The 26,275-nt window shown below is 41.4% G+C and overlaps 2 protein-coding genes across 2 annotated transcripts in view; both read left to right on the forward strand.

The window, feature by feature from the left end:
- The window catches only part of LOC139166905 (uncharacterized), a 984,072-nt gene that overhangs the window by 562,683 nt on the left and 395,114 nt on the right, over nucleotides 1–26,275 (forward strand). The window lies entirely within an intron of this gene.
- The window catches only part of RASA3 (RAS p21 protein activator 3), a 188,510-nt gene that overhangs the window by 150,774 nt on the left and 11,461 nt on the right, over nucleotides 1–26,275 (forward strand). Inside the window, exons 9-19 of the mRNA XM_070751116.1 lie at nucleotides 88–192; nucleotides 1,494–1,650; nucleotides 8,805–8,953; nucleotides 12,321–12,435; nucleotides 13,350–13,424; nucleotides 15,317–15,440; nucleotides 16,252–16,358; nucleotides 18,969–19,046; nucleotides 20,901–20,978; nucleotides 22,965–23,038; nucleotides 26,086–26,192. Of these exons, the coding sequence (XP_070607217.1) occupies nucleotides 88–192; nucleotides 1,494–1,650; nucleotides 8,805–8,953; nucleotides 12,321–12,435; nucleotides 13,350–13,424; nucleotides 15,317–15,440; nucleotides 16,252–16,358; nucleotides 18,969–19,046; nucleotides 20,901–20,978; nucleotides 22,965–23,038; nucleotides 26,086–26,192 (1,169 nt within the window). The remainder of the gene's footprint in view (nucleotides 1–87; nucleotides 193–1,493; nucleotides 1,651–8,804; nucleotides 8,954–12,320; nucleotides 12,436–13,349; nucleotides 13,425–15,316; nucleotides 15,441–16,251; nucleotides 16,359–18,968; nucleotides 19,047–20,900; nucleotides 20,979–22,964; nucleotides 23,039–26,085; nucleotides 26,193–26,275) is intronic.

Raw genomic sequence — 26,275 nt, forward strand, 5'->3', positions numbered from 1 at the left:
TTTGGAGAGGATAGAAATTAAAGTGTTAAAGAGGAGGAGAAAGGGTTTATTCTTCTGTCTCTCATTCTGTCTTTTACTTTGTTACAGAGTTGATCTTTGGAATGCAAGCAACTTGAAGTTTGGAGATGAATTTCTGGGAGAGTTGAGGCTGCCACTCAAATGTCTTCGACAGTCCAGCTGTTATGAAGCATGGTACTATATTTATTAAACTATTTTTCCCTTTACAGTGGTACCTCTACCTAAGAACGTCTCTACTTAAGAACTTTTCTAGATAAGAACCGGGTGTTCAAATTTTTTTTGCCTCTTCTTAAGAACCATTTTCTACTTAAGAACCCAAGCCTAGAAAAAGTTCCCAGGAAATTTGAGAGTGGCACAAAGGCCCGGCCAGTTTCCTGCCATTCCCCCTTTAATCCCGGCCATCTCAGGCTTTTCTGGGCTGCCAGATGAGCCTTTCGGTGGCGCTTAAGGAGGCTTTGGCAGTCCAGAGCGAATGAAGCATTTTCCTTTCTCTGGATGCTTGGAGAGGGAATAAACCTCTGCGAGCACCCAGAGAAAAGAAACACTCCCTTTGCTCTGGGCAGCCCAGAGTGAAGAGAGCGTTTTCCTTTCTCTGGGCGCTTGGAAAGGGAATAAACCACTTGGCTGAGGTTGCCTCCCAGAGCATCTGGGCACGGAAAGTCAAAAGAGAGCGCTTCACCCCGGATGGATGAACTCGGCTGCAGCCAAACCAAGGAGTCACCAGAGTGAAGGAAAGGCACCGGCTACAAAGCAAATGAGCAAGAGGAGAGGGGAGCCCTTCAACGTGGGAAAGAAGAGGCAGCAGGTAGTAGCAGCAGCTGCCTTTCCGTTAAAGGAACGGGATGTTCCCCTCTCTCACCCGCCTCTGGCACAGTGTATGGGAGGCAGCCTCATGCCAGGTGTATGGGAGGTGCGTGCTCCTCCTCACCGCCTCATAGTCCCTCTTTTTTTTAAGCCTTAAAGTTTTGGAATTTTTTGATTCCCCTCACCTCACCTTCTCCCTTCGGCAGCGACTGTCCTCCTCCTCTTCTTCCTCCTTCTCCCGTCCAGATTCCGAGCTTTTATTTCTTTCCTAATGGGTTTGCACGCATTATTTGCTTTTACGCTGACTCCTATGGGAAAAGTTGCTTCTACTTACAAACTTTTCTACTTAAGAACCTGGTCACGGAACGAATAAGTTCTTAAGTAGAGGTACCACTGTGTTTGTATTTTTAATAAGTTATTTCAGAACAATTTTTCTGCCTGTCATAATTGATTTCTTATCTGGTGTTTGTTTGTTTTTTAATAAAATCCTTCTCCTACCTGCCCAATCCAGTTTTAGGTAGAAGTACATGTCATCCCAACATAATGTGTTTAGCCATATAAAAACTAAAAGACATGAAGAAAGATTTATAGACTCTATAGAAAGGCCTTCTATATGCAATACAATCTATATATAGCTTTAGAAGCTGTTTTATGTTTCTCTCCTTTGTTAGGTATTTCCTGCAGCCCAGAGTTAATGGCAACAAAACACTGAAACCTGATGACCTAGGTTCTTTGCGGTTAAATGTGGTTTACACAGAAGACCACGTCTTTCTTCCAGAGCATTACAACCCCCTTAGAGACCTCTTATTAAAATCTGCAGATGTTGAGGTAATTTTTCCATTCTTTTCATATTTATCATTTTACAATAAATGGTCTGATGTCCTCAAACTCTCTGAAAACATGGGCTCCTTGCTCATCAACAAATTTGAAGACAGATACTGAAATATTATTATTATTATTATTATTATTATTATTATTATTATTATTATTATTATTAATTAGATTTGTATGCCACCCCTCTCTGCAGACTCGGGGCGGCTCAGAGCAATCATAAGAACAATATATAGTAACAAATCTAATATTAAAATCTAAAATAACAATTTTACATTAAAAAGCCTAAAAACCCCAGTACAGTGTTCCCTCGATTTTCGTGGGGGATGCGTTCCAAGACCACCCGCGAAAGTCGAATTTCCGTGAAGTAGAGATGCGGAAGTAAATACACTATTTTTGGCTATGAACAGCAACCTTCCCTTAACACTTTAAAACCCTAAATTCCCATTCCCTTAGCAACCATTTAGATTATTACTCACCATGTTTATTTATTAAAGTTTATTTTAAAAAATATTTATTAAAGGCAGATGAAAGTTTGGCGATGACATATGATGTCATCAGGCGGGAAAAACCGTGGTATAGGGAAAAAACCCGTGAAGTATTTTTTAATTAATATTTTTGAAAAACCGTGGTGTAAACTTTTCGCGAAGTTCGAACCTGCGAAAATCGAGGGAACACTGTATATAAAAACATACACACAAACATATCATACATAAAACTACATAGGCAAGGGGAAGATGTCTCAGTCCTCCATGCCTGATGGCAGAAGTGGGTTTTAAGAAGTTTTATGCATTTTCTGCCTCCCCTAGAGCAAATGTCCAGGAAATAATCTTGTTTATGATGACTGTGTCCCCAAAATAATTTGACTATGGGAAGCCAACAATCTTGACCAGGATCATTGGCATAAGAGAAAAGTGGGGACCCACTTTAATCTCTGGACTCCTCTACTTACTAACAGTGAGAAACAGGATTTTATTTCTGCATTGCAGTTGTTCCTTGAATAGAGCCTAGAAGGGAACATCCGATAATTTCCTATTTTTCCTTTCCTGTTAGTATCTCACCTTTTGAATTCCATCTGCTTCTGAATTTCATCTATAAACTGTGGGAAAACAATTACCCCTCCAACTTTCTCCATTAGCCTATCCATTGGTTCATTAGTAGACTGCTGATATGCTGCATGAACTTCACTGCAGGAAAAAAAATTGATAGTCTATTAATCATCAAATTAATAATCCAATTAATAAACTATGGTAGGGAGGAAGCACATCATACAGATAGCTTCTGAAGATAGCTGGTTGGTTAATACTGGATTAGAATCTGCTACTGCATATTTTCATATGTGGTGGACCTGCAGACAAGTTAAAGGAATCTGGCACAAACTTCAGAAATGGATAAAGGAAATAACTAAGATTGAACTAGAAATGAAACCTGAAATATTTTTGCTTGGCATTATTGAAAATCAGATGAATAAGGAACATTATTACCTAATACAACATCTAATAACATCAACGAGAATAGCTATCGCACAATTTTGGAAGAATGAAAACATGCCAAATGAACGGAATTTAATTAAAAAAAATGTTAGATTGTGCTGAAGCAGATAAACTAACAATGGAACTAAAAGAAAAAGGAAAAACAAAATACTACCAAATATGGGAAGAATTTTACATTTGGTTAAATAAAAGAACACCCCTTTATAGTGCTGCGAGATAAAGAAACAATTTAAAGAACAATCTTTTAAAAAAAAGAAGAAGAAGAAGAAAAAGTCAGTATAGTTATTGCTTTGTTTATTTGATAAGAACTTACGACATAAAAATTCAACTATAACAATATACAACTCAAACCACTGGTCTTAACACCGCCAAGAATTTTAAAAAAAGGAGAGAGGACGCTGTCAACAGTCTCTACTACAGGAGAAGAGAAGAAATATATCTCTTGCTTGCTTTTTCTGTTTTTTGTATTTTATGTAAATGTACTGTTTGTTGTTATTGTCTTATTATATATATGTAAATAAAAATTATTTTTTTTTAAAAAAAGAATCTGCTACTGCAGGGGTGTCAAACTTGTGGCCTGGGGGCCAGATGTGTCATGTGCTGGCCACCCCCACCCCCAGTTTAGCGAAGAGGGAAAAGTCACGATATGTCATGTGACAACAACATGATGCTATGAATTTGACACCCTTGAGCTACTGTCTTGATAGATTGGTAACCTTTGACTTAATGCAGCAATTTGCGAAGAATACTGGTTATAGAATACTGGCTGTTTGCAGAGATCTCTCAGGTGGTGAGCTAAAACCTACCCACATGTATTGTAAGTCAACTGGTATTACAAAATGCATCAGTGGCAGAATGAACAGGTCTTCGGGGTAGATTGCTCCTCCTCCTTTTCTTTGCTACATAAATCTGTTATCTCACACAAACAACTCAAAAAGAAAAATGCTAATCGGTATCTAAAACTGGGATTTCATTTATTTTCAAGCAAATCCTTAGGACTAAGAGACTTTACCCAAGAACGTTCTTGTTCAAATTCATGTTAAGATTTGTTATTATTGCATGGGGTACAAAAATAATTCAAGGGGTAAATAAATACTGAATTGTGGATTGAACTTTTCGTTAAAAAAAGATAAGCTGAAATATCTTTAGAAAAATTAAGAGGAAATAGAAAAGCATACCTAAACACAACTATTGTCATTAATTTATTTATCAAAAAAACATAATTCCAATTGGAGAAAAAGCATTAGGAAAAGGTATTTTCAATGGGCAGTCTCCACATTTTTATGAACATTAAAATAGTGACTGACAGTTGCAGAAAAATTGACTTAGTGCAGCCTTACATAACATACAAGCTACATGTGGCTACATGTGGCCTTTTAGGTGGAGTTATCTTTTGAGTGCAATCTTTTGAGTGACCTGTCCTCATGATCTCCAAACCTCTGTAAATTCTCTTTTAGCTCTCAGCTTTCTTTCATGAAATATTAATTTTCTTTCCTCATGGAATAATGCAGTGTAAATCTGATATTGACATATTGCAGCAACTTAATATCAAGAGATTTGATAACTTATTCCACTAAACATTTATTTTTAACAGTTTATTGAAAAGCAGTAATTATTTCATTTATCCATAATGTTAATAATTTGTGCATTATGGCTTAATACAGCATGTCGACCAAGCCAAAGTCTTCATCTCACAAACCCAAACTGGGATAAAATAAGGAGAAAATGTAGTTATATATAGCATATCTTAAATTGATAAGTGCCCAAAATACAAGTTTTCTTCTGTAATTCCACTTAGCTAAAAGCTGACATTTAATGAAATATGATAGATATACACACAGATAAGAAATAAATACATCATGACATAGGCCTGTAATATGGAGGGGTCTGTAATATGGTAAATGATTTAGCTTTACTAGATAAATGGTCAAAGCAATGGAAACTGCAGTTTAATGTTTCCAAATGTAAAATAATGCACTTGGGGAAAAGGAATCCTCAATCTGAGTATTGCATTGGCAGTTCTGTGTTAGCAAAAACTTCAGAAGAGAAGGATTTAGGGGTAGTGATTTCTGACAGTCTCAAAATGGGTGAGCAGTGTGGTCGGGCAGTAGGAAAAGCAAGAAGGATACTTTGCTGCATAGCTAGAGGTATAACAAGTAGGAAGAGGAAGATTGTGATCCCCTTATATAGAGCACTGGTGAGACCACATTTGGAATACTGTGTTCAGTTCTGGAGACCTCACCTACAAAAAGATATTGACAAAATTGAACGGGTCCAAAGACGGGCTACAAGAATGGTGGAAGGTCTTAAGCATAAAACGTATCAGGAAAGACTTAGTGAACTCAATCTGTATAGTCTGGAGGACAGAAGGAAAAGGGGGGACATGATCGAAACATTTAAATATGTTAAAGGTTCAGGAGGGAAGTGTTTTTAATAGGAAAGTGAACACAAGAACAAGGGGACACAATCTGAAGTTAGTTGGGGGAAAGATCAAAAGCAACGTGAGAAAATATTATTTTACTGAAAGAGTAGTAGATCCTTGAAACAAACTTCCAGCAGACGTGGTTGGTAAATCCACAGTAACTGAATTTAAACATGCCTGGGATAAACATATATCCAGGAAATAGTATAAGGGCAGACTAGATCAGTGTTTCCCAACCTTTTTTGAGCCGCGGCACATTATTCATACAGTGAACCCTCGATCATCGCGAGGGTTCCGTTCCAGGACCCCACGCGATGATCGATTTTTAGCGAAGTAGCGGTGCGGAAGTAAAAACACCATCTGCGCGTGCGCAGATGGTGTTTTTGCTTCCACTGCCGCCCGCCCTTCGCCCGCCCACCCCGTTGCTCGCGCCTGGGGTGCGCGCGCGCTTGGGGACTCCCTAGCTCTGCTTCCCAGCTGGGGAGCGGAGCTGGGATGTCCCCAAGCGCGCGCGCTTTCCCCAGCAACGCGCGCGCGCGGTGGGGACTCCCTAGATCCGCTTCCCAGCTGGGGAGCGGAGCTGGGATGTCCCCAAGCGCGCGCGCTTTCCCCAGCAACGCGCGCGCGGTGGGGACTCCCTAGATCCGCTTCCCAGCTGGGGAGCGGAGCTGGGATGTCCCCAAGCGCGCGCGCTTTCCCCAGCAACGCGCGCGCGGTGGGGACTCCCTAGATCCGCTTCCCAGCTGGGGAGCGGAGCTGGGATGTCCCCAAGCGCGCGCGCTTTCTCCAGCAACGCGCGCGCGGTGGGGACTCCCTAGATCCGCTTCCCAGCTGGGGAGCGGAGCTGGGATGTCCCCAAGCGCGCGCGCTTTCCCCAGCAACGCGCGCGCGGTGGGGACTCCCTAGATCCGCTTCCCAGCTGGGGAGCGGAGCTGGGATGTCCCCAAGCGCGCGCGCTTTCCCCAGCAACGCGCGCGCGGTGGGGACTCCCTAGATCCGCTTCCCAGCTGGGGAGCGGAGCTGGGATGTCCCCAAGCGCGCGCGCTTTCCCCAGCAACGCGCGCGCGGTGGGGACTCCCTAGATCCGCTTCCCAGCTGGGGAGCGGAGCTGGGATGTCCCCAAGCGCGCGCGCTTTCCCCAGCAACGCGCGCGCGGTGGGGACTCCCTAGATCCGCTTCCCAGCTGGGGAGCGGAGCTGGGATGTCCCCAAGCGCGCGCGCTTTCCCCAGCAACGCGCGCGCGGTGGGGACTCCCTAGATCCGCTTCCCAGCTGGGGAGCAGAGCTGGGATGTCCCCAAGCGCGCGGGCACCGCCCGCCCACGCTGTTGCTGGGGCCGCTTCCCAGCTGGGGAGCGGAGCTGGGGTGTCCCAGGGAAGCCTCTGGGGGAAGGGGGAAGACCCAGGGAAGCCTCTGCCCGGCGGGGAAACTCCACCATCTACGCATGCGTGGAAGGGCACGCATGCGCAGATGGTGGAGTTTACTTCCGGGTTGAAAACTCGCGAAATAGCCCTTTCGCGATACTTGAGGACGCGAAACTCGAGGGTTCACTGTATTTTCAAAATCCTTTGGAACACTGAACGGGGGGGGGGGGGCGGCTAAAGAAAAGTTTGGACAAAAAAAATATCTCTTCCTCCATTTCGCTCTATTTCTACCTCCCTCTTTCTCTCTCTTCCTTCCTTCCCTTCTTTTTCTCTATCCATTCCTCTTTCTTTCTTTCTTCCTCTCTTTTTTGCTCTCTTTCTCTCTCCCTCCTTCCCTCCCTCTATGTCTTTCTCTCTCCCTTGCTCTCTCTGCCTCTCTTGCTATCTCTCTTTCATTCTCTCTCTTTCTTTCTTTCTTTCTCTCTCTTTCTCTTTCTCTCTTGCTATCTCTTTCTTTCTCTCTCTCTCTGTCTCTCTTTCTGTCTCTCTCTCTCTCTTGCTATGTCTCTTTCTCTCTCTCTCTCTTGCTATGTCTCTCTTTCTCTCTCTCTGTCTCTGCCTCTCTTGCTATGTCTCTCTCTCTCTTTCTCTGTCTCTTTCTCTGTCTCTCTCTTTCTCTCTCTCTTGCTATGTCTCTCTTTCTCTCTCTCTCTGCCTCTCTTGCTATGTCTCTCTTTCTCTATCTCTCTTGCTATGTCTCTCTTTCTCTCTCTTGCTATGTCTCTCTTTCTCTCTCTTGCTATGTCTCTCTTTCTCTCTCTGCCTCTTGCTATGTCTTTCTCTGTCTCTCTTGCTTTCTCTCTCTCTCTCTCTGTCTCTCTTGCTATCTCTCTTTCTCTCTCTCTCTCTCTCTCTTGCTATGTCTCTCTTTCTTTCTCTCTCTCTCTGTCTCTCTCTCTCTTTCTACCACGCCGACAACAGCGGCATCAGGCAGTAGCCAAGGGTGGCGGCAGAGCGGCTGACTGCAAGCGGGAGCCCTGACGGTGGCAGCTGGACGTGCTGCTGGACGCCGTATATGCTGGCGCTGCGCTGGGCATGAGCGTGGGGCTGGCACCTCTGGCCCAGCCAGCGAGCTAGTGCCAGCCCCGCAGCGCCAGCATGTATGTCTCCAACAGCACGTCCAACAGCCACCGTCGGTGCCTCCACCCTGGAGCTCCCTCTCGCCGCCGCCATCTCCCCGCGACTGCCTGGGGCCGCTGCAACCGGCACCCTCCCGCTCCCACCACCAGTGCCCCCCCGCCGGGCCCCAAAGGACACTTGCCGCCGACGCCAGGGAAGCTCCAGCTGGGCGGGGCGCTGCCGGTGCTTCCGACCTGGAGCTCCCACTCGCAGCTGTCCCCCGGCTACTGCCCGATGCCGCTGTTTCCGGCGCTCCCCTGCTGGGGCCCAAAGAAGGAAGGCAGGAAAAAGGAGGCGCGAAGAATGAAGCTCTCCTTTTTCCCGCCTTCCTTCTTTGGGGCCCAGCAGGAGAGCGCCGAAAACAGCAGCATCGCGCAGTAGCCGGGGGACAGCTGCGAGTGGGAGCTCCAGGTCGGAGGCACCGCCACCGGCAGCACCCCGCCCAGCTGGAACTTCCCTAGGAGCTTCGCGGCACACCTGACCGTGTCTCGCGGCACACTAGTGTGCCGCGGCACACCGGTTGGGAAACGCTGGACTAGATGGACCATGAGGTCTTTTTCTGCCGTCAGTCTTCTGTGTTTCTAGGTTTCTAGGTTTCTAGGTTTCTAGGTTTCTATGTAAATGGACATTGCTCTTAAGAATTTGTCAGTTCAGGGATGCCTCCATTTAAACTTTTTTGTTTTTCTCTGTTTAGCCTGTTTCAGCATCAACTGCCCATGTGCTGGGTGAAGTCTGCAGAGAAAAACAGGAAGCAGCCATACCTCTGGTTCGACTCTTCCTCCACTATGGCAAAATTGTGCCTTTCATTAGTGCAATTGCAAATGCAGAAATAAAAAGGACTCAGTAAGTACAATAGTACGTGTATTGTAAAAAGTTGTAATCAAATGGGCCTTTTTCCACATTCATTTTTGATAAAGATTCCTTAGCAAGTATTTTCAGCATCAAAAACGTTGTGATTGTGGTTCATAAAGACAGGAAGAGAATTGCATCATCTAAATATTTGGGCTGATGAATGGTTTAAAGATGACCATTTTTTTTTTAACACAAGGTCAATATTTTGCCCTGAAGCTCCAAAGCTAAATTCCTTAGGCTATTTTTAACCAACCAGTAGAATAGTTTTACAAGGAGAGTAGTAGTCCAAAGATATCCTGGGAACTATTTTCTCCCAAAAGAGCTAAGAGAACACACAGAACAATAGTAGGCTAGATCCCATTTCATTAAATACCTTGCAACTTGCCTCACGTGTTTATTATAAGGAGAAATTCTGATACCAGATACAATATCCGTGGATTAAGGAAATAATGCAAATCTGATAGAGAGAGATTGGACCAAGCTGCAGAACTACATATTTCTTTATTCTGTAGCCAGGCTTGAAGCCTGGATAGCTCATTTATCTTCTACACTTGCTTCACTACACTCATTCTTATTGCTATGAATTATAGACTCATCAACATATAGACAGCTACTGTACTGAAATAATTAACTTGTTCAATTGCCTGCTTTTCAAGAAGAATCCTGGGTTTTACTGACCAGACTTAACAGAAGAATAGCTGCTTTAATTTATTTATTCGTTTAAAGTTTGCCCTGCCGTTCCATTCAAATAAGCAGTTACAACTGCTAATTTTAAAACACGATACAACTGATTAAAAACGTAATGAATATAGGTAATCCTTGACTTACTGCCATAAGAGTCAGAGGGGCGGGGCGGCATATAAATCCAATTAATAAATAATAAAATAAATAAATAATTGGGACCAAATTTTTATTTTATGAAGTTTGTTAAGTGAATCACTGCAATGAAATGAATCACGTGGCTGTTGAACAAGTCCAGTTTCGCCCAATAAATTGGCTTATTGGAAGCCAGTTGGGAAGATTGTAAATCTACATGATCCCAGAACACTGCAGCTGTTCTAAATACATCCTGGTTGCCAAGCCCTCGGATTCTGATCATGTGACTATGGGAATGCTGCAACAACTGTAAATCACTTGTATTGTTGTAAATCACAATTTTCAGCACTATTGCAACAGTCTCTAAATGAATGGTTGTAAATTGAGGACTACCTGTACTAAAATAATGTAATCATTACAAGCCTGGAAAAAGAGCTTTTCCTTTATACATTTCTTAAATGCTGAGGGCCTGGGGAACACTCATATTGCAAGGTACCTTCCATTCCTTGAGAATGAGCAAGCCACTGACAATGGGAACATTTCAGGATGGTCTCTCCTGGAGATCTTAATGCCAGAAAGGGCAGCAAGGGGAGGAGTTTCGCACCACAAGATGCTCCAATGGGTGTTCTGTCTGGCTCTCTGGTAGAATCCTCCCAAAAATTCACAGGTACAAATTTCAGACACACACACGTTTGAAAATTCAAAACAATGTTCTTTATAATGAAAATTCACTTAAACCAAGCCCTCTTTTGGTATAGCAAAGAGCACTCGTCTCCAAACAAACTGGTAATTTGTACAAGTCCCTTATCAGTTTTGTGATACTTAGCTTGCAGTGTGAGGCAATTCACAGTACTTCTTCTTTCACAAAGTGAAACACGCTTTGCCCTGGTTTAGTTTCAAAGCAGGGGAAAATCAGCACACAAAAGGTCAAAGTCAGTAAAGCAGTCACGAAACACAACAATCAGATAATCCTTCACAATGGCCAAACCCACAGGCTGCTGTTTATAGCAGCCTCACTAATTACCACAGCCCCACCCAACCACAGGTGGCCTCATTTTCTTTGATAATAATCTCTCAGTTGTTGTTGCCTATGCATTGCTCTCTGCATGCGTGGCTGTATCATTAACTCTTGTTCTGAATCCAAGGAGGAGCTAGATAATTGATCTCCTTCTGACCTGTCTGCCACACTCTCCTCCTCCCTGTCACTCATGTCTTCTTGGTCAGAGGAGCCTTTATCATCAGATTCCACCGGGGGCAAAACAGGCCTGCAGCATGTGGATGTCTCCCCCACATCCACAGTCCTTGGGGCAGGAGATGGGCCAGAGCTAACCACAACAATGGGTATTGTAAAAATCAGTGCTAGAGATATGTGCAAACTACCAATGCATTTGTTAAAGGACCATGCCAATTCAGCTATTCCATAAATGATGTTTTAGTTGGATGTTTTGTGATGCCCCAGACGTGATTTGGCTCCAATTTTATCTGGATCACTGGACATTGGTACTAGTTCAAACAGGTCAACTAGTAGAGGAAGATAGGATGGCATAGAGAAGAAATGGGATGTTCCAGAAATCTCTGAAATGTTTGTTGCTGATAAGTTTTTCACATGCCTTGCAATACCCACATTAACCTTTTTATGGAGAGGTCAATAGGCTGGCTACCCAGGAGCTATCTGTGTCCATCAAATTTTGGTGGCCTCCTTTCTTTGTAGGAGTCTGAGCTGTGGTGGGTTTCACTAACCTTTGCTATCGGTTCAGAAATGGGAGTATGTGGGCATGTGTGCACACACAGAAACATAGAAACATAGAAGACTGATGGCAGAAAAAGACCTCATGATCCATCTAGTCTGCCCTTATACCATTTTCTGTATTTTATCTTAGGATGGTTATATGTTTATCCCAGGCATGTTTAAATTCAGTTACTGTGGATTTACCACCCACGTCTGCTGGGAGTTTGTTCCAAGGATCTACTACTCTTTCAGTAAAATAATATTTTCTCACGTTGCTTTTGATCTTTCCCCCAACTAACTTCAGATTGTGTCCCCTTGTTCTTGTGTTCACTTTCCTATTAAAAACACTTCCCTCCTCGACCTTATTAAACCCTTTAACATATTTAAATGTTTCGATCATGTCCCCCCTTTTCCTTCTGTCCTCCAGACTATACAGATTGAGTTCATGAAGTCTTTCCTGATACGTTTTATGCTTAAGACCTTCCACCATTCTTGTAGCCCATCTTTGGACTCGTTCACACACAATGCTTCTGTGCATGCACAGAAGCTTCACATGCACAGAGCATTTTTATGATGTCCGGGAGGGTGGCCGGAGCCTCCCGCTGCCACTATCAGTTCACTGAACCGGTGTGAACCCATAGCAACCCACCACTCACTGAGGCTGAGGCTGATAACCATTATTGGTCTTCCCACTGTGATTATTTCTTTTTAATGGGCTTCTAGATATACCTTATACACTCATATCTCCTGCAATTCTTTTATTAAAAGTTTATTATAAGAAGGTCAAATGATTAACAAGACATTTGCTTTCAGAGATCCAAACACCATTTTCAGAGGAAACTCATTAACCTCCAAGTGCATTGATGAAACCATGAAACTAGCAGGAAATAATTATCTTCAAGTCACATTGAAGCCTATTATTGATGAGGTGAGCTCATCTTTATTAGCAGAACGTGTAATATCTTTTTATGGTTGTGTTTGACCATCAACAATGTACCAAGTCAAGAACATATAAAAAGTATGTTATAGAAGTAAACACTTGTTTCTAAAAAAAAAGAATGTAATCTACATACAAAAGAAGCAATTGGTATAAATAACTATTTTTAGATCCAGAATTTTTTCCCCTTAAATTTATGGAAATACTTGTTATCTTCATATTGCAGTTGTTGTTTTTTCCAATGACAGAAATAAGCAAGCCACATATTAAGCATTTTCCTGAGTTGATAATGTCATGGCTAACCAATAATCTATGCTATTTTTAAAAAGCATTAAACTTTGTAACGCTATGTCATAGTCATATTTTGTGTTACTCAAAATAATGAGATTTTCCCCCCTTAAATATTATTTTGATAGGATATGGATAACATTGGAGTCTATTGCAATTAGGTGGCTAATAAATTTAAATATATAGAATAACTAAATATTATTTCAAATCACTGGAGAAAGTTTAAAATCTACAACTCCGTTTCATTTTGTAGACTATTTATTTCCAAATGATAACTTTTTCTCTGCAGCCTAAATATTTGTCTTCTTACTTTATTTTCCTTAATCATCATGTGTACCACATTAGCAATGTCAATAAACACAGTTAAGACAAGAATTTACATTTTAGCCAGTATTGTAAATTAGATTTGCAATGGGTTTATAAACTTCTTTCTCAGAAAAAACTTGTTGCCAAAGTAAAAAGAAATAAGAAATTGAACCCAAGAAAGAACATTGTTTTCAAATAAAACAGCTGCCGTAGGGCAAATTCTCTCTGAAAATTGAGACATGTCAAATCCCATTTTTAAGTAATCCATTACACCAATATCAGTTATGTATTTTCTTTTTTATTTCTCACAGATCTGCCAGCTCCATAAACCTTGTGAAATTGATCCTGTAAAGTTGAAAGACGCTGAAAATTTAGAAAATAATAGGGTACGTAGTTCACGTGATAAGGGAGCACATCAGTTTTTCTCCTATGAAAATGATTACTCCTTGAAAGGTGTGATCAAGTGTAAACTAGGTGAGACTAGACCAGTGATGGTGAACCTACAGCACGGGTGCCACAGGTGGCACGTTGAGTCATATCTGCCGGCACGTGAGCTGTTGCCATAGCTCAGCTCCAATGTGCATGTGTGTGCCGGCCAGCTGATTTTTGGCTCACACAGAAGCTATGGGAGGATGTTTTTGGCTTCTGGAGAAATATGGGAGGATGTTTTTACCCTCCCCAGGTCCAGGGAAGCCTTTGGAGCCTGGAAAAGGCAAAACACGAGCCTACTGGGCCCACCAGAAGTTGGGAAACAGACTGTTTCTGGCCTCCAGAGGGCCTCCGGGGGGGCGGGGAAGCTGTTTTTACCCTCTTCAGGCATTGAATTGTGGGTGTAGGCACTTGAGCATGCGGGATAAGCATGCACACATGCTCTTTCAGCACCTGAGGGGAAAAAAGGTTCACTATCACTGGACTAGACCAATGTTTTCAATACCAATGTAATTACCATGTGAATTGCTACTCTTCTCTGTCATATATTACCAACACCAAAGGAAAAAAGTAGGTTTTTTTATGTCAGGCAGGCATTTTTTTCTGGCATGGAATCCCACCAGAGCTTCCATTTAGTTCATCTTCTAGAATGTGAGCACCTAATATTTTCACACAAAATTAAAATATCAAAATTTATCAATACACGTGGCTGTATATGTTTGTGTATTGTAGACAATACTATAATCTATTTTGGGTGTTTCTTATAAATTCATCTATACTGAAGGACTTCTAAATGGAAATATTCTCATTTGTAAGTATTTATAAAATTACTTACTGATGGCCTATTTCAATAGTAATTTACAATAGGACTCTTATGTGCTGTAAGACACATGATACATTGTAAAGACATAGAATTGGATTTAAAAATAAAAATGTATGAAGGTGTAATAGTGCAACATAGTCAAATAATGTTACAGAAACAATTTATATGACTTTCTGAAAGGCTGTTAAACCTGGTTTTGTCATTGGCCTGGGGAATCCAAGGATATATGATTATATTCTTGGGAAGTTTATGGCGCACACTCTTATGGTTTTGTTTTGTTACAGTTTTAAATATATTTCAGTGGTCTTGTTTTTAATTGCTTTGATTGCATCAATTTTGTTACTTTAATTCTTAACATCACATGTATGATATGAGTAGCTACAGAAATTGATTGATTGATTGAATGAATATAATTATAGCATTTCAAAATAAAAATTTAAGAGGTCATAATCTGATTAAATTTCTTGTTAGATGTAGGAACACTATAGGATTGTAACATAAATTGAGCAAAGAAAAAAAATTGCATGACAAATATCATTACTATCATACCTAGATATGGTTTGGAAAATATTTGTGAATAGGTTTTTAAAGTAATTTGAGTTAATGAATTATTCAAAGGGCCTTAAAGACTGGCTCTTGGCTCAGGCTTTTGGCTAGGTCATATGATCACTTTTTGCATAGTTTTGACAAATAAAGCCAATGGAAATTCCAGATTCATTTAACAATTGGGTTACTAAATTATCAATTCCAATTATTCGTTTAAAAACTGGCAAGGTGATAAAATGGGACAAAACTCCCTTATAAATGTCTCCCTTAACAGAAATTTTGGGCTCAATTATGATCCTAAACCGAGGATTATCTTTATTAGTATAAGATGGTTTAATATAATGTAATTACTAATGTAATGGTATTGCTTATAATAATCAAATTCCATTAATATGTCAATTAATTAAAATGTACTTTCAATGTTTAAAGGTTTGAAATTATTTTGGAATTAATGTTTTATGTTCTTCTTTTTCATTCTAGGAAAATCTTAGGCAGTATGTAGATCGAATTTTCACAGTTATTACAAAATCTGGGGTCAGTTGCCCTACAGTGATGTGTGACATCTTTTTTTCATTGAGGGAATCAGCAGCTATACGTTTCCAAGGTAATAGGGATCTTAAAGTCTTTTTTGCTCTCCCATTTAACCTGATTGAACATTATCTATTTGTCCTTTCTTGTTGAAGCCATTTTATTATATATTCCTATTGTGTGTGTACATTTGTATAGACATTTTACTTGTGACCTACAGTAGTATGTTCATACAATCTTATTTTATATGTAATTTAACAAGATTTGTGGTCTATCTTCTATTTGAAAGCTTAGAAATTAATTAGCAGAACAGTAGCATCAGGGTCAAAATTAATATTCATATTCATACAGTAGAATCTCAACATCATTACATATTTAATATTACAATTAGTATTCATAATATTATCAATAGCACTTACATTTATATACTGCTCCCTATTGCTTTATACTCTGGGCTGTTTACAATGTCAGCATAATTTCCCCAACTCACTGGATCCTCATTTTACCAATCTTTGAAGGATGGAAGGCTGAACTTTGAACTTTTGAGTCCCATCAGGATAGAATTCCAAACTGTTAGCAGAGTTAGCCTGCAAATACTGCATTAACCACTGCGCTACTAGGATTCCATAATGAAAAAGAAGCATGTTCTCAGAAGCAGAAGCATCTCTTATTATATAGACCTTTCCCCTTATTGTGACAAAATGGAATTTGAATAGCAGATTGAACATAATCCTTCATCTTTTACCTGCAATTGTGCATCTTAATATTTTCCCCTGGGTTGATTGGGATGTTTTCATCTATCATTATCTCCTTTTTGGGGTGGTCTGAACCACTTTTCAAAGTAGAATTGCAGCAATATGATCATTTGTGTTGTTTTAAAATCATAGATGACCCAGATGTGAGGTACACAGCAGTAAGCAGCTTTATTTTCCTGAGATTCTTTGCTCCTGCAATTCTTTCTCCAAATCTTTTTCATCTTACACCGCATCACCCAGTAAGTACTTCAGCTTCAGGAGGTCAATGATGAGTCCATTATGTCCTTCTTTTTGAGGCCCTGTGCCTTCTTTACTGTTGGCTCTTTTTCATTGTTTGGGTTTTAGACTTTTATCTGGCTAGTAACAAGTTATAATTTGTACCATTTTTTTACAATTTAAATGCTGAACTGGACAATACTTTATGTAATTCCTTATCACTAGATATTAATATGAGTGTTTAAACTTCATGTCAGATATCATACTTGGCCATTCCTAAAAGGTGATAAAATGTGAAAAAGAAATGTTTACCATAAGATTGACAACTTTTAAGGGCAGGCACTGTTCCAGCAGTAGAAATAAAAAGGGAAAGTGGTGAACATTTGGAAAAATCAAGAATTAAGTAAATACAGTGGTACCTCAAGATACGAACTCCTCGTCTTACGAACAACTCGTGATACGAACCCAGGGTTCAGAAAAATTTTGCCTCTTCTTACGAACTTTTTTCGAGTTACAAACTGGCGTTCGGAGACTGCTGGGAAGCCGCGCGGCTGTTTTAAAAGGTGACAGCTGGGCGGCGGGGCTTCCCAGAAGCCTCCCGAACGCCGGTTCGTAACTCGAAAAAAGTTCGTAAGAAGAGGCAAAATTTTTCTGAACTCCGGGTTTGGTTCGGGAGGTTGCTGGCAAGCCCCCCAGGCCGGCTGCAACCTTTTAAAACACCCGCGCCGCTTCCCAGCTGTCTCCTGAAGCCAAACGCTAAAGCTGAACTTCCGCGTTCGGCTTCGGGAGACAGCTGCGAAGCGGCGCGGGTGTTTTAAAAGGTCGCAGCCGGCCTGGGGGGCTTCCCAGCAACCTCCCGAACTGAACCCGGGGTTCAGAAAAATTTTGCCTCTTCTTACGAACTTTTTTCGAGTTACGAACTGGCGTTCGGGAGGCTTCTGGGAAGCCCCGCCGCCCAGCTGTCACCTTTTAAAACAGCCGCGCGGCTTCCCAGCAGTCTCCGAACGCCGGTTCGTAACTCGAAAAAAGTTCGTAAGAAGAGGCAAAATTTTTCTGAACCCCGGGTTCGGTTCGGGAGGTTGCTGGCAAGCCCCCCAGGCCGGCTGCGACCTTTTAAAACACCTGCGCTGCTTCCCAGCTGTCTCCTGAAGCCGAATGCCAAAGCTGAACTTCCGCGTTCGGCTTCAGGAGACAGCTGGGAAGCGGCGCGGCTGTTTTAAAAGGTCGCAGCCGGCCTGGGGGGCTTGCCAGCACCCCCCCGAACCCCGAACCCGGGTTCGGGGGGGGTGCTGGGAAGCCCCCCAGGCCAGCTGTCACCTTTTAAAACAGCCGCGCAGCTTCCCAGCAGTTGCCGAAAACCGTTTTTTTGCGGGGGGTTTTTTGGTTGCACAGATAAATTGACTTTACATTGTTTCCTATGGGAAACAATGTTTCGTCTTACGAACCTTTCGTCTTACGATCCTCCTCCTTGCACCAATTAAGTTCGTATCATGAGGTATTACTGTATTGGAGAACTGACTCACAAGGAAAATTAATTTGTTCATTTGCATATGTAAAGAATTATTTTTGTTTCTTTACACGTAACAATTTAGTTTAAAAATTCAAATACAGTGGTACCTCAAGATACGAACCCCTCGTCTTACGAACAACTCGTGATACGAACCCGGGGTTCAGGGTTTGGGGGGGTGCTGGGAAGCCCCTCAGACTGGTTGCGACCTTTTAAAACAGCCGCGCTGCTTCCCAGCTGTCTCCTGAAGCCGAACGCGGAAGTTCAGCTTTGGCGTTCGGCTTCAGGAGACAGCTGGGAAGCGGCGCGGCTGTTTTAAAAGGTCGCAGCCGGCCTGGGGGGCTTCCCAGCACCCCCCCGAACCTGGGTTCGGGGTTCGGGGGGGTGCTGGCAAGCCCCCCAGGCCGGCTGTCACCTTTTAAAACAGCCTCGCGGCTTCCCAGCAGTCGCCGAAAGCCGTTTTTTTGCGGGGGTTTTTTGGTTGCACGGATTAATTGACTTTACATTGTTTCCTATGGGAAACAATGTTTCGTCTTACGAACCTTTCGTCATACGAACCTCCTCCTTGCACCAATTAAGTTCGTATCATGAGGTATTACTGCATATCTTATTAATGTACAGCAAGTTGCTGCTAAAAAATGTTAAAAACATAACTCAGTTATGGAATTCTATAAATGTACATTTTCCTTAGTAAAAAAAAGTTTTATTTCCAAATGAGCAATTAGCACTTTTCTCCAGGCTGAATTCTTTTCAACACAAAATTCTTTGCAGCTTGTTTCTATAAACAGTATATTTACTTAATTTTGCAATGTGGAGTCTTACAAAGGAAACTAAATCAGAGTTTGGGGGCAGACCCTGTTCTTTAAGTTTTTTCATGTTACCCAAAAATGAAAATTGTATTGGTCACACTGGAAAGTAATAAAATATCCCTAACCACTATCCACTAAACGAACCAGAGTAGCTACATAATCCTACCATATGCAAAAGTCCTTAAAATTTGTTCTCGCTTAGTCACTAAAATTTTACATACGGAGTAAGAAAATGCATTTTAATAACCATAATCTGAAGCTAGTTTTTATGGTTTCCCACAACAAATTATAACATGATGGGTTTCTCCTTTGTATAGGATCCACAAACATCAAGAACTTTGACGCTGATCTCTAAAACCATACAAACATTGGGCAGTTTATCAAAGTCTAAGTCTGTGAGTATTTCATAATTTTTTCCACTACAAAACTTTTTCACTATAAGTGCAATTATATTTGCACTTCTGTAATTAAAGCCTTGGCTAAAATGTCACTGCATGAAGCAAAATAAATATAATTCTAGCTATGTTGACCATCTTAAATTGACCAAAATATAAGTCTTTAAAAGGGCGAAAAATAATCAGTTGAAACTCATCAAATGATTAAAAGTGCATATTGTGCAAAAAAGCAAAAGAAACAGTAAATCAGATGCTCAACTTATGCAAAAATATCACACAAACTGTTAATAAACAATGACATAATACAATTACTCCAATGAGTCACTGGAATATCTGTAAAAATTATCATGTACCAGTAATGAAGAAAGAATACAAAAAGTAAAAAATTAGCATGTTAAAATATTGTGAGATTTCCGAAAACAGACTGATAAAAATCTTGGCTCAAAGTACAGTACACCAAATAAAACTGTGGTTGAAAAGAAGAAAGTGTGGATAATTGATATGGCAATACCAGGGAATAGTAGAATAGACAACAAAGGATTGGAAAAGATCACAAAATATTAAGATCTGAAAATTGAAATTAAAATTGAAAGATTCTGGCATACACTGCCCATGATGTCCCAGGGCAGGGTTGGGTTCCAACCAATGCGGCCCTGTGCAGATGCTCCGGTATCAGCCCGCTGTTGATGCAATTTATGTGTGACGGCTCCGGTGCCATCTTTCCCGATCAATCTGCATCACTATCTTTTTGGGGGGTGATTGTTGGCGCTTTTTTCCTGGTTTGGATGGCTTCTTAGCTGTGTTTCGGCTTGAAATGTTCTTCTGTGCATGCAGTGTCGCGATGCGCACCAGTAGCAAAAAGTAAGTGGAACTCACCCCTGTTCCAGGGATATTAGCATACTCAGTATGTCCAGCCGTTTTCCACTTGAAGCTTAAAGTTTATTTGTGAGGCATCTATCTTATGAACTAATACTCCTGTTCTGTCGGGCTCTCTGGTAGACTCCTCCCAAAAATTCACAGGTACAAATTTCAGACACACACACGTTTGAAAATTCAAAACAATGTTCTTTATAATGAAAATTCACTTAAACCAAGCCCCTTTTGGTATAGCAAAGAGCACTCGTCTCCAAACAAACTGGTAATTTGTACAAGTCCCTTATCAGTTTTGTGATACTTAGCTTGCAGCTGTGAGGCAATTCACAGTCCTCCTTCTTTCACAAAGTGAAACACACTTTGCCCTGGTTTAGTTTCAAAGCGGGGGGAAATCAGCACACAAAAGGTGAAAGTCAGTAAAGCAGTCACGAAACACAATGATCAGATAATCCTCCACAATGGCCAAACCCACAGGCTGCTATTTATAGCAGCCTCACTAATTACCACAGCCCCACCCAACCACAGGTGGCCTCATTTTCTTTGATAATAATCTCTCAGTTGTTGTTGCCTATGCATCGCTCTCCTCATGCGTGGCTGTATCATTAACTCTTGTTCTGAATCCAAGGAGGAGCTAGATAATTGATCTCCTGAGCTGTCTGCCCCACTCTCCTCCTCCCTGTCACTCATGTCTTCTTGGTCAGAGGAGCCTTCATCAGCAGATTCCACCGGGGGCAAAACAGGCCTGCAGCATGTGGATGTCTCCCCCAAATCCACAGTCCTTGGGGCAGGAGCTGGGCCAGAACTAACCACAACAACTCCTGACTTGTTTTTAGCCTTAAATCAAAACCTAGGCCATCAGGGAGAGTTTTAAAAATCTTTTATTACTATTGAAAATTATTTATCCACGCGTTAACTAATCAGATTTTTTTTTCTTGTATTTTGATCTCAAATTTCATGATCAAAATGGTGCTTTTATTTCAGGCTAGTTTCAAGGAATCATATATGGCTATATTTTATGACTACTTTAACGAGCAAAAATATGCAGATGCAGTAAAAAATGTAAGTATTAGCATCAATGTTTTGTGTGCTTTGGGAGAATACCAGCCAGTTCCATAAATTATTATTTATTATTTTTAAAAGACTGTTTTATGAATTTCATGAATTTATGAATGACAATATTTTATGAACACTGAATTGCATGCATGAATATTCTAAATAATTAATTAGAAGTAAAAATAATAATGGGGAAGATGGGAAATATTGGAAATAAATCTTTTGGCCACTGAATGGCTTTTGTTATGTTGATTTAAAGTTTTTCTCAATAGATATCTTTAGAGTTGCAATAACAGTATGAAATAATGCCATGGTGTCATCATTTTGAACATTCTCAGATAGTTCAGGAAGGGTAGGATGGGTTTTTTCATATTTCAATAGCTTAGCTGTAAAACATACACCTTTACACTATATATCAACTTTTTGTAACTTTTAGATTTACTGGGGCTATAAAATATAGAATTCACATCCATCTATCCACCATGTCGTTTGGCGGGCCCCAGGGGAAGAGCCCTCTCTGTGGCGGCCCCGACCCTCTGGAACCAACTCCCCCCCGGAGATTAGAACTGCCCCCACCCTCCTTGTCTTTCGTAAACTACTCAAGACTCACTTATACCGCCAAGCATGGGGGAGTTGAGACACCTTTCCCCCAGGCTTTTTTATACTTTGTTTTATGTTTGGTATGAATGTGCTGTTTGGTTTTTTAAATAATGATAGGGTTTTATATGTTTTTTTAATATTAGATTTGTTCCACTACTATTTTGTTTTTATTACTGTTGTGAGCCACCCTGAGTCTTCGGAGAGGGGCGGCATACAAATCTAATAAATAATAATAAATAATAATAATAATAATAATTTTGATAATACAGTACTCTTATCAAAATGTCTGCATCTCCTATACAAATTCATTGACAAGACGCTAAAGCCTTTCATTCACTTTTAATTAATTTTTGCCCTCCATACCTGTTGGATTGGAGCTCTTTTAATTCTAAACCAATGAAGATTAAAAACTATTATATAGGCTGGAATTTACATGGGGGCTACTTTTAAAGAACATTCAGAGACGACAGTTGGTGCAAAATGTAGCCGCGTACACACATCTCGCCATCACTCCATGAGCTTCATTGGTTACCAGTTGGTCTCCGGACACAATTTAAAGTGTTGGTCATGACCTATGAAACTCAATATGGCTTAGGACCAGGTTACTTTCAGGACTGTGTTCTGCCTCACATATCCCAGTGGCCGGTTAGGTCTCACAGAGTTGGCCTTCTCCAGGTCCCGTAAGCTAAGCTATGCTGGCTGGCGGGGCCTGGGGAAGAGCCTTCTCTGTGGCCCTCTGCAACCAACTCCCTCCAGAGATCTGTACCTTTCGCAAGGTTTTTAAAAGGTAAAAACTTACTTCTGTTGGCAGGCTTGGGGCCATTGAGCTTAACATCTTGTTCCGGTCGTAGATGTGATTGTGTGACTGTTGTTGATTGAATGTTTTTTATATCATTGGGATTTTAATTATTAGTTTTAGGTTGGGTTTCACTTGTCATATTGTATTGTATTGTATTTTTATTGTTGTAAGCCATCCTGAGTCTGTGGAGAAGGGCGGCATAGAAATCCAACCAACCAACCAAACAAACAAACAAAGAAACATTTATAATAGCTGGATTCCCACATATTTGAAGGGCACAGGTCCAAATTGACTGATTTAAGTATTCTCCAATAGATGTGGAAGCAAGCTAGCCTCAATTGCAGCTGCAATAAAATATCAGAATTATCCCTAAGGAGAATAAATAGGCATAATGTATGCAGACCTATAATATGATTAAGCATAAGAGATTTAACATATTTTATTTGTACATGAGGGATGATTAATTCCTTTCTGTTTCGTATTAGCCAATAAATCAGTGTTTTAAAACATGAACTTACTTGCTCCAACAAGTAAGAATTAGATGGCATCCATGTTAAATGTTTATTTCATGTCTATTTATTTTTTGCTCCAAGTTCTTAGATTTGATTTCATCCTCCGGAAGGAGAGATCACAAAATTATAGAACAACCAATACTACTTAAAGAAGGGTGAGCTTACATTAGAGTTGTTTTTTCCACAAATGTATAAGATTAAATGTTTATCTTCTGTTTATAATGGGTCTAGCCGGGTTCTATAAAGTGCTGTTTAAGTTTTGTGCTGTCTAATAGGTGTCAAAGGCTTGGGAGTGGAAATTTAAAAAAAAGAATTAAAAGAAGTGCAAATAATTTCTGTAAGTTTTTAGAATATTGGATCATTGCTGAAAACGCCAACTCCCCCCCCCATCAGAAATATTTCCCAAATACTAAAAATATGAAATATAATTAGCAAAAAAGGTAAAAAGGATAACTGATTCTAAATGCAATTAATTTTAATTAGATCCATGACATGTACTTGTATCTCAAACTTTCTTTAAAAAATATTTCTACTGTAAAAAGCACAAATATATGACTTCTTAGCCTTCCCTTTTTAACAAAAAATGAACTTCTGCGACTGTATTTTCGTTCTCTGGTGTTTTTATGTCTTTTCTTGGCCTGCTGTGTTAAAGATGCTTAAATAACTGTAAAGAAAGTTAATAATAATATTTCATGGAGATTAGATGGTAAAGGCAGATGATACTGAGCTGTAGCTCTCTGTCATGTAAGATAATTGCCCTTTTATTAAACCTCTCAGTTAAGGGCTTTGACTATTCAGCTGTGAGTTCCAAAATGTATCAGTGTATATGAATATAGAAAAAGATGCTTCATGGCAGATATTGGTCTGTTTGCTGTACTTGTTGGTGATTCCTTAACACATGCCTTTTCATGGGCTTAGATGGAGGCTGTGCAGTTCAGAAAAATACATATTTGAGTTCAAGAAATATCAACATGATGTTATCCCTCTAGTGCAGCGGTCCCCAAACTACGGCCCGCTGAGGTCATTTACCCGGCCCGCGGCAGCATACGAGATTTTACCATCTATAATATACTAAGTTCCCGAATCTCATCTCCACTCTGCTGCCGAGCGTCTGGCGGCGGCAAGGAAGAGGAAAGCCAGGGGGCGGGGAGGAAAGCACCCTATGGCAGAGCAGCAACAGTTCCTCTGAGAAAGAAATTGGCCAATTGCTTTCCTCCCCGCCCCCTGGCTTTCCGCCTCCTCCTCCTCCAGACACTCAGCTGCAGATCGTCTTTGTCCCTCCAGTGCCGCTTTTTTTTTTTTTGCACCGGTGAGGTTTGCGCGCGCTTGGGCACTTTTGGCATGTGGGGGGTCTCCTGCGGAGAGGGAGAGAGAGAGAGAGAGAGAGAAAGAGGAAGACATAGAAAGGGAGTGTGAGAGAGAAATAACGCAAGAAAGAGAGGGAGAGAGAGAGAGCGGGAGAGTGCTGCTTTTTTGCTTCTTCGCTGCCCGTGGGGAGCCTGGAAGCCCTGCAAGAGCATCTGGAGGGGGCAGTAAACAAGACCGGCTCTTGGTCCCTTGAGCCCGCCGCCGCCGCCTCCGTTCGGGCGAAGGGATCTCCTTGGTGGGCGGCGGCAGCTTCAAGGGACCAACACCCGGTCCTCGTTGAGCTGAGCTTCCTTTGGCTTCCTTCGAGGCGGCAGGTGAGCTTTGCAGCTTTGCATCGAAGGAAGCCAAAGGAAGCTTAGCTTGGGGGCGGGCCTGAAGCAGCCACCACTGCCTATTCCGCCCCGGGCTTCGGCTGCACTGGGCAGCTCTGGCGGGCGCGGGGCAGCAGGGCAAGCCGCGAAGGTGGCGCCGCCAAATGTGGGTCGAGCGGGAGGGCACTGAGCAGTAGCCGTAAGGCGGCGGTGGGGCGGTTGGCTGCAAGGCACCGGCGGCGCCGGCGGCTTGATGTGTTGCAGGACGCCGTACATTGCTGGCGCTGCGCTGGGCATGGGGCTGGCACCTCCGTCCTGGCCCAGCCAGCGGGCCAGTGCCAGCCCTGTACCCAAGCGCAGCGCCAGCAATGTACTGCGACCCGACGTCGGTGCCACTGTCTTGGAGCTTCTGCTTGCAGCCGACTGGCTCGCGGCGCGTTGCAGGGCAGAAAAAAAAAGAAGAGAGGAAGGAAGAGAGAAGAAAAGGAGAGAGAGAGAAGGAAAGCATGAGAGAGAGGGAGAGAAAACAAGTGAGAGGGGGAGGGAATGTGAGAGAGAAAAAGAAAAATGAGAAAATGATGGAGGGAAAGAACGAGGGAGAGGGAAACAAAACAAATGAGAAAGAAGGGAAAAAGGGAGAGGGAAGAGAGAAGTGGAAAGGAGGGAAGGAGGGAGGGAGGGAAAGAAGAAGAAATGGAGGGAACAAGGAAGGAAGGAAGAATGAAATGAATTGAGGGGTGGAGGAAGGAAGGACTTTTGGGGGGGGTGTGTAAATTTTAAAAAAAAATTCTCTCAACATACATTCAAACAATACAATGTACCATCTAATTTTCCCTGAATAAAATGCAGTATTTTGTCAGTAACTAATATCAATCATCAAAAAAGTTGCAAAAGTTTTTTTTCTAATGTTGTGATCCAGGTACATACTTTTCTTTTAATTAAATTCCCTCCTTAATGTTCCTTCAAAAAGTACAACACCAATTATATTTCTAACTTAGCCATTATGCCAAAGTGCTTTCTTCTTTCTTTATATATTTTTCTATAAATATTTTTATATATTTTTCTATAAACCAAGAAAACCTTGTATAACCAATCAGATGTTAACAAAAGAAAATTAAAAACAAAACATAAACATATATGAATTTCAGACTTCTTCCCCCCCCTCTAAATAGTACGTTCCCATTTTGGTTTTTTACGTTAAAATAAGGTATGTGCTGTGTGCATAGGGATTTGTTCATAGTTTTTTTTTATAGTCCGGCCCTCCAACAGTCCGAGGGACAGTGAACTGGCCCCCTGTGTAAAAAGTTTGGGGACCCCTGCTCTAGTGCCTCCTTAACTGAAATGTGTAGTATTTTGTGTGGATGCAGCTATATGATGGTTTGACCAAGACTTCTGTAGTGCAGAGCTACCCAGCTTTTAGAGATTTCTCAAGACTGGTCACTTTATAAGAAGAGCACAATTTCTGACAATGACTAGGCTGAGTATATATTTATATAAAACGGTTTGTTTGTTTTTTACAATAGGTTTATGATCAAAAGGGCACAAGGCAGGAAAAGGTTTGGCATGAAGAATTTCAAAAAGAGGTGGTTTCGGCTCAGCAATCATGAATTTACCTATCAGAAAAGCAAAGGTACTAACATTTTTGTTTCACTTTTAATTTACCGGTAAACAATACACTATTGTCCCGGAGAAAGTTCATCAAAAACTCCAAAC

This window comes from Erythrolamprus reginae, chromosome 4, assembly GCF_031021105.1.
Source record: "Erythrolamprus reginae isolate rEryReg1 chromosome 4, rEryReg1.hap1, whole genome shotgun sequence".
Taxonomy (NCBI): Eukaryota; Metazoa; Chordata; class Lepidosauria; order Squamata; family Dipsadidae; genus Erythrolamprus; species Erythrolamprus reginae.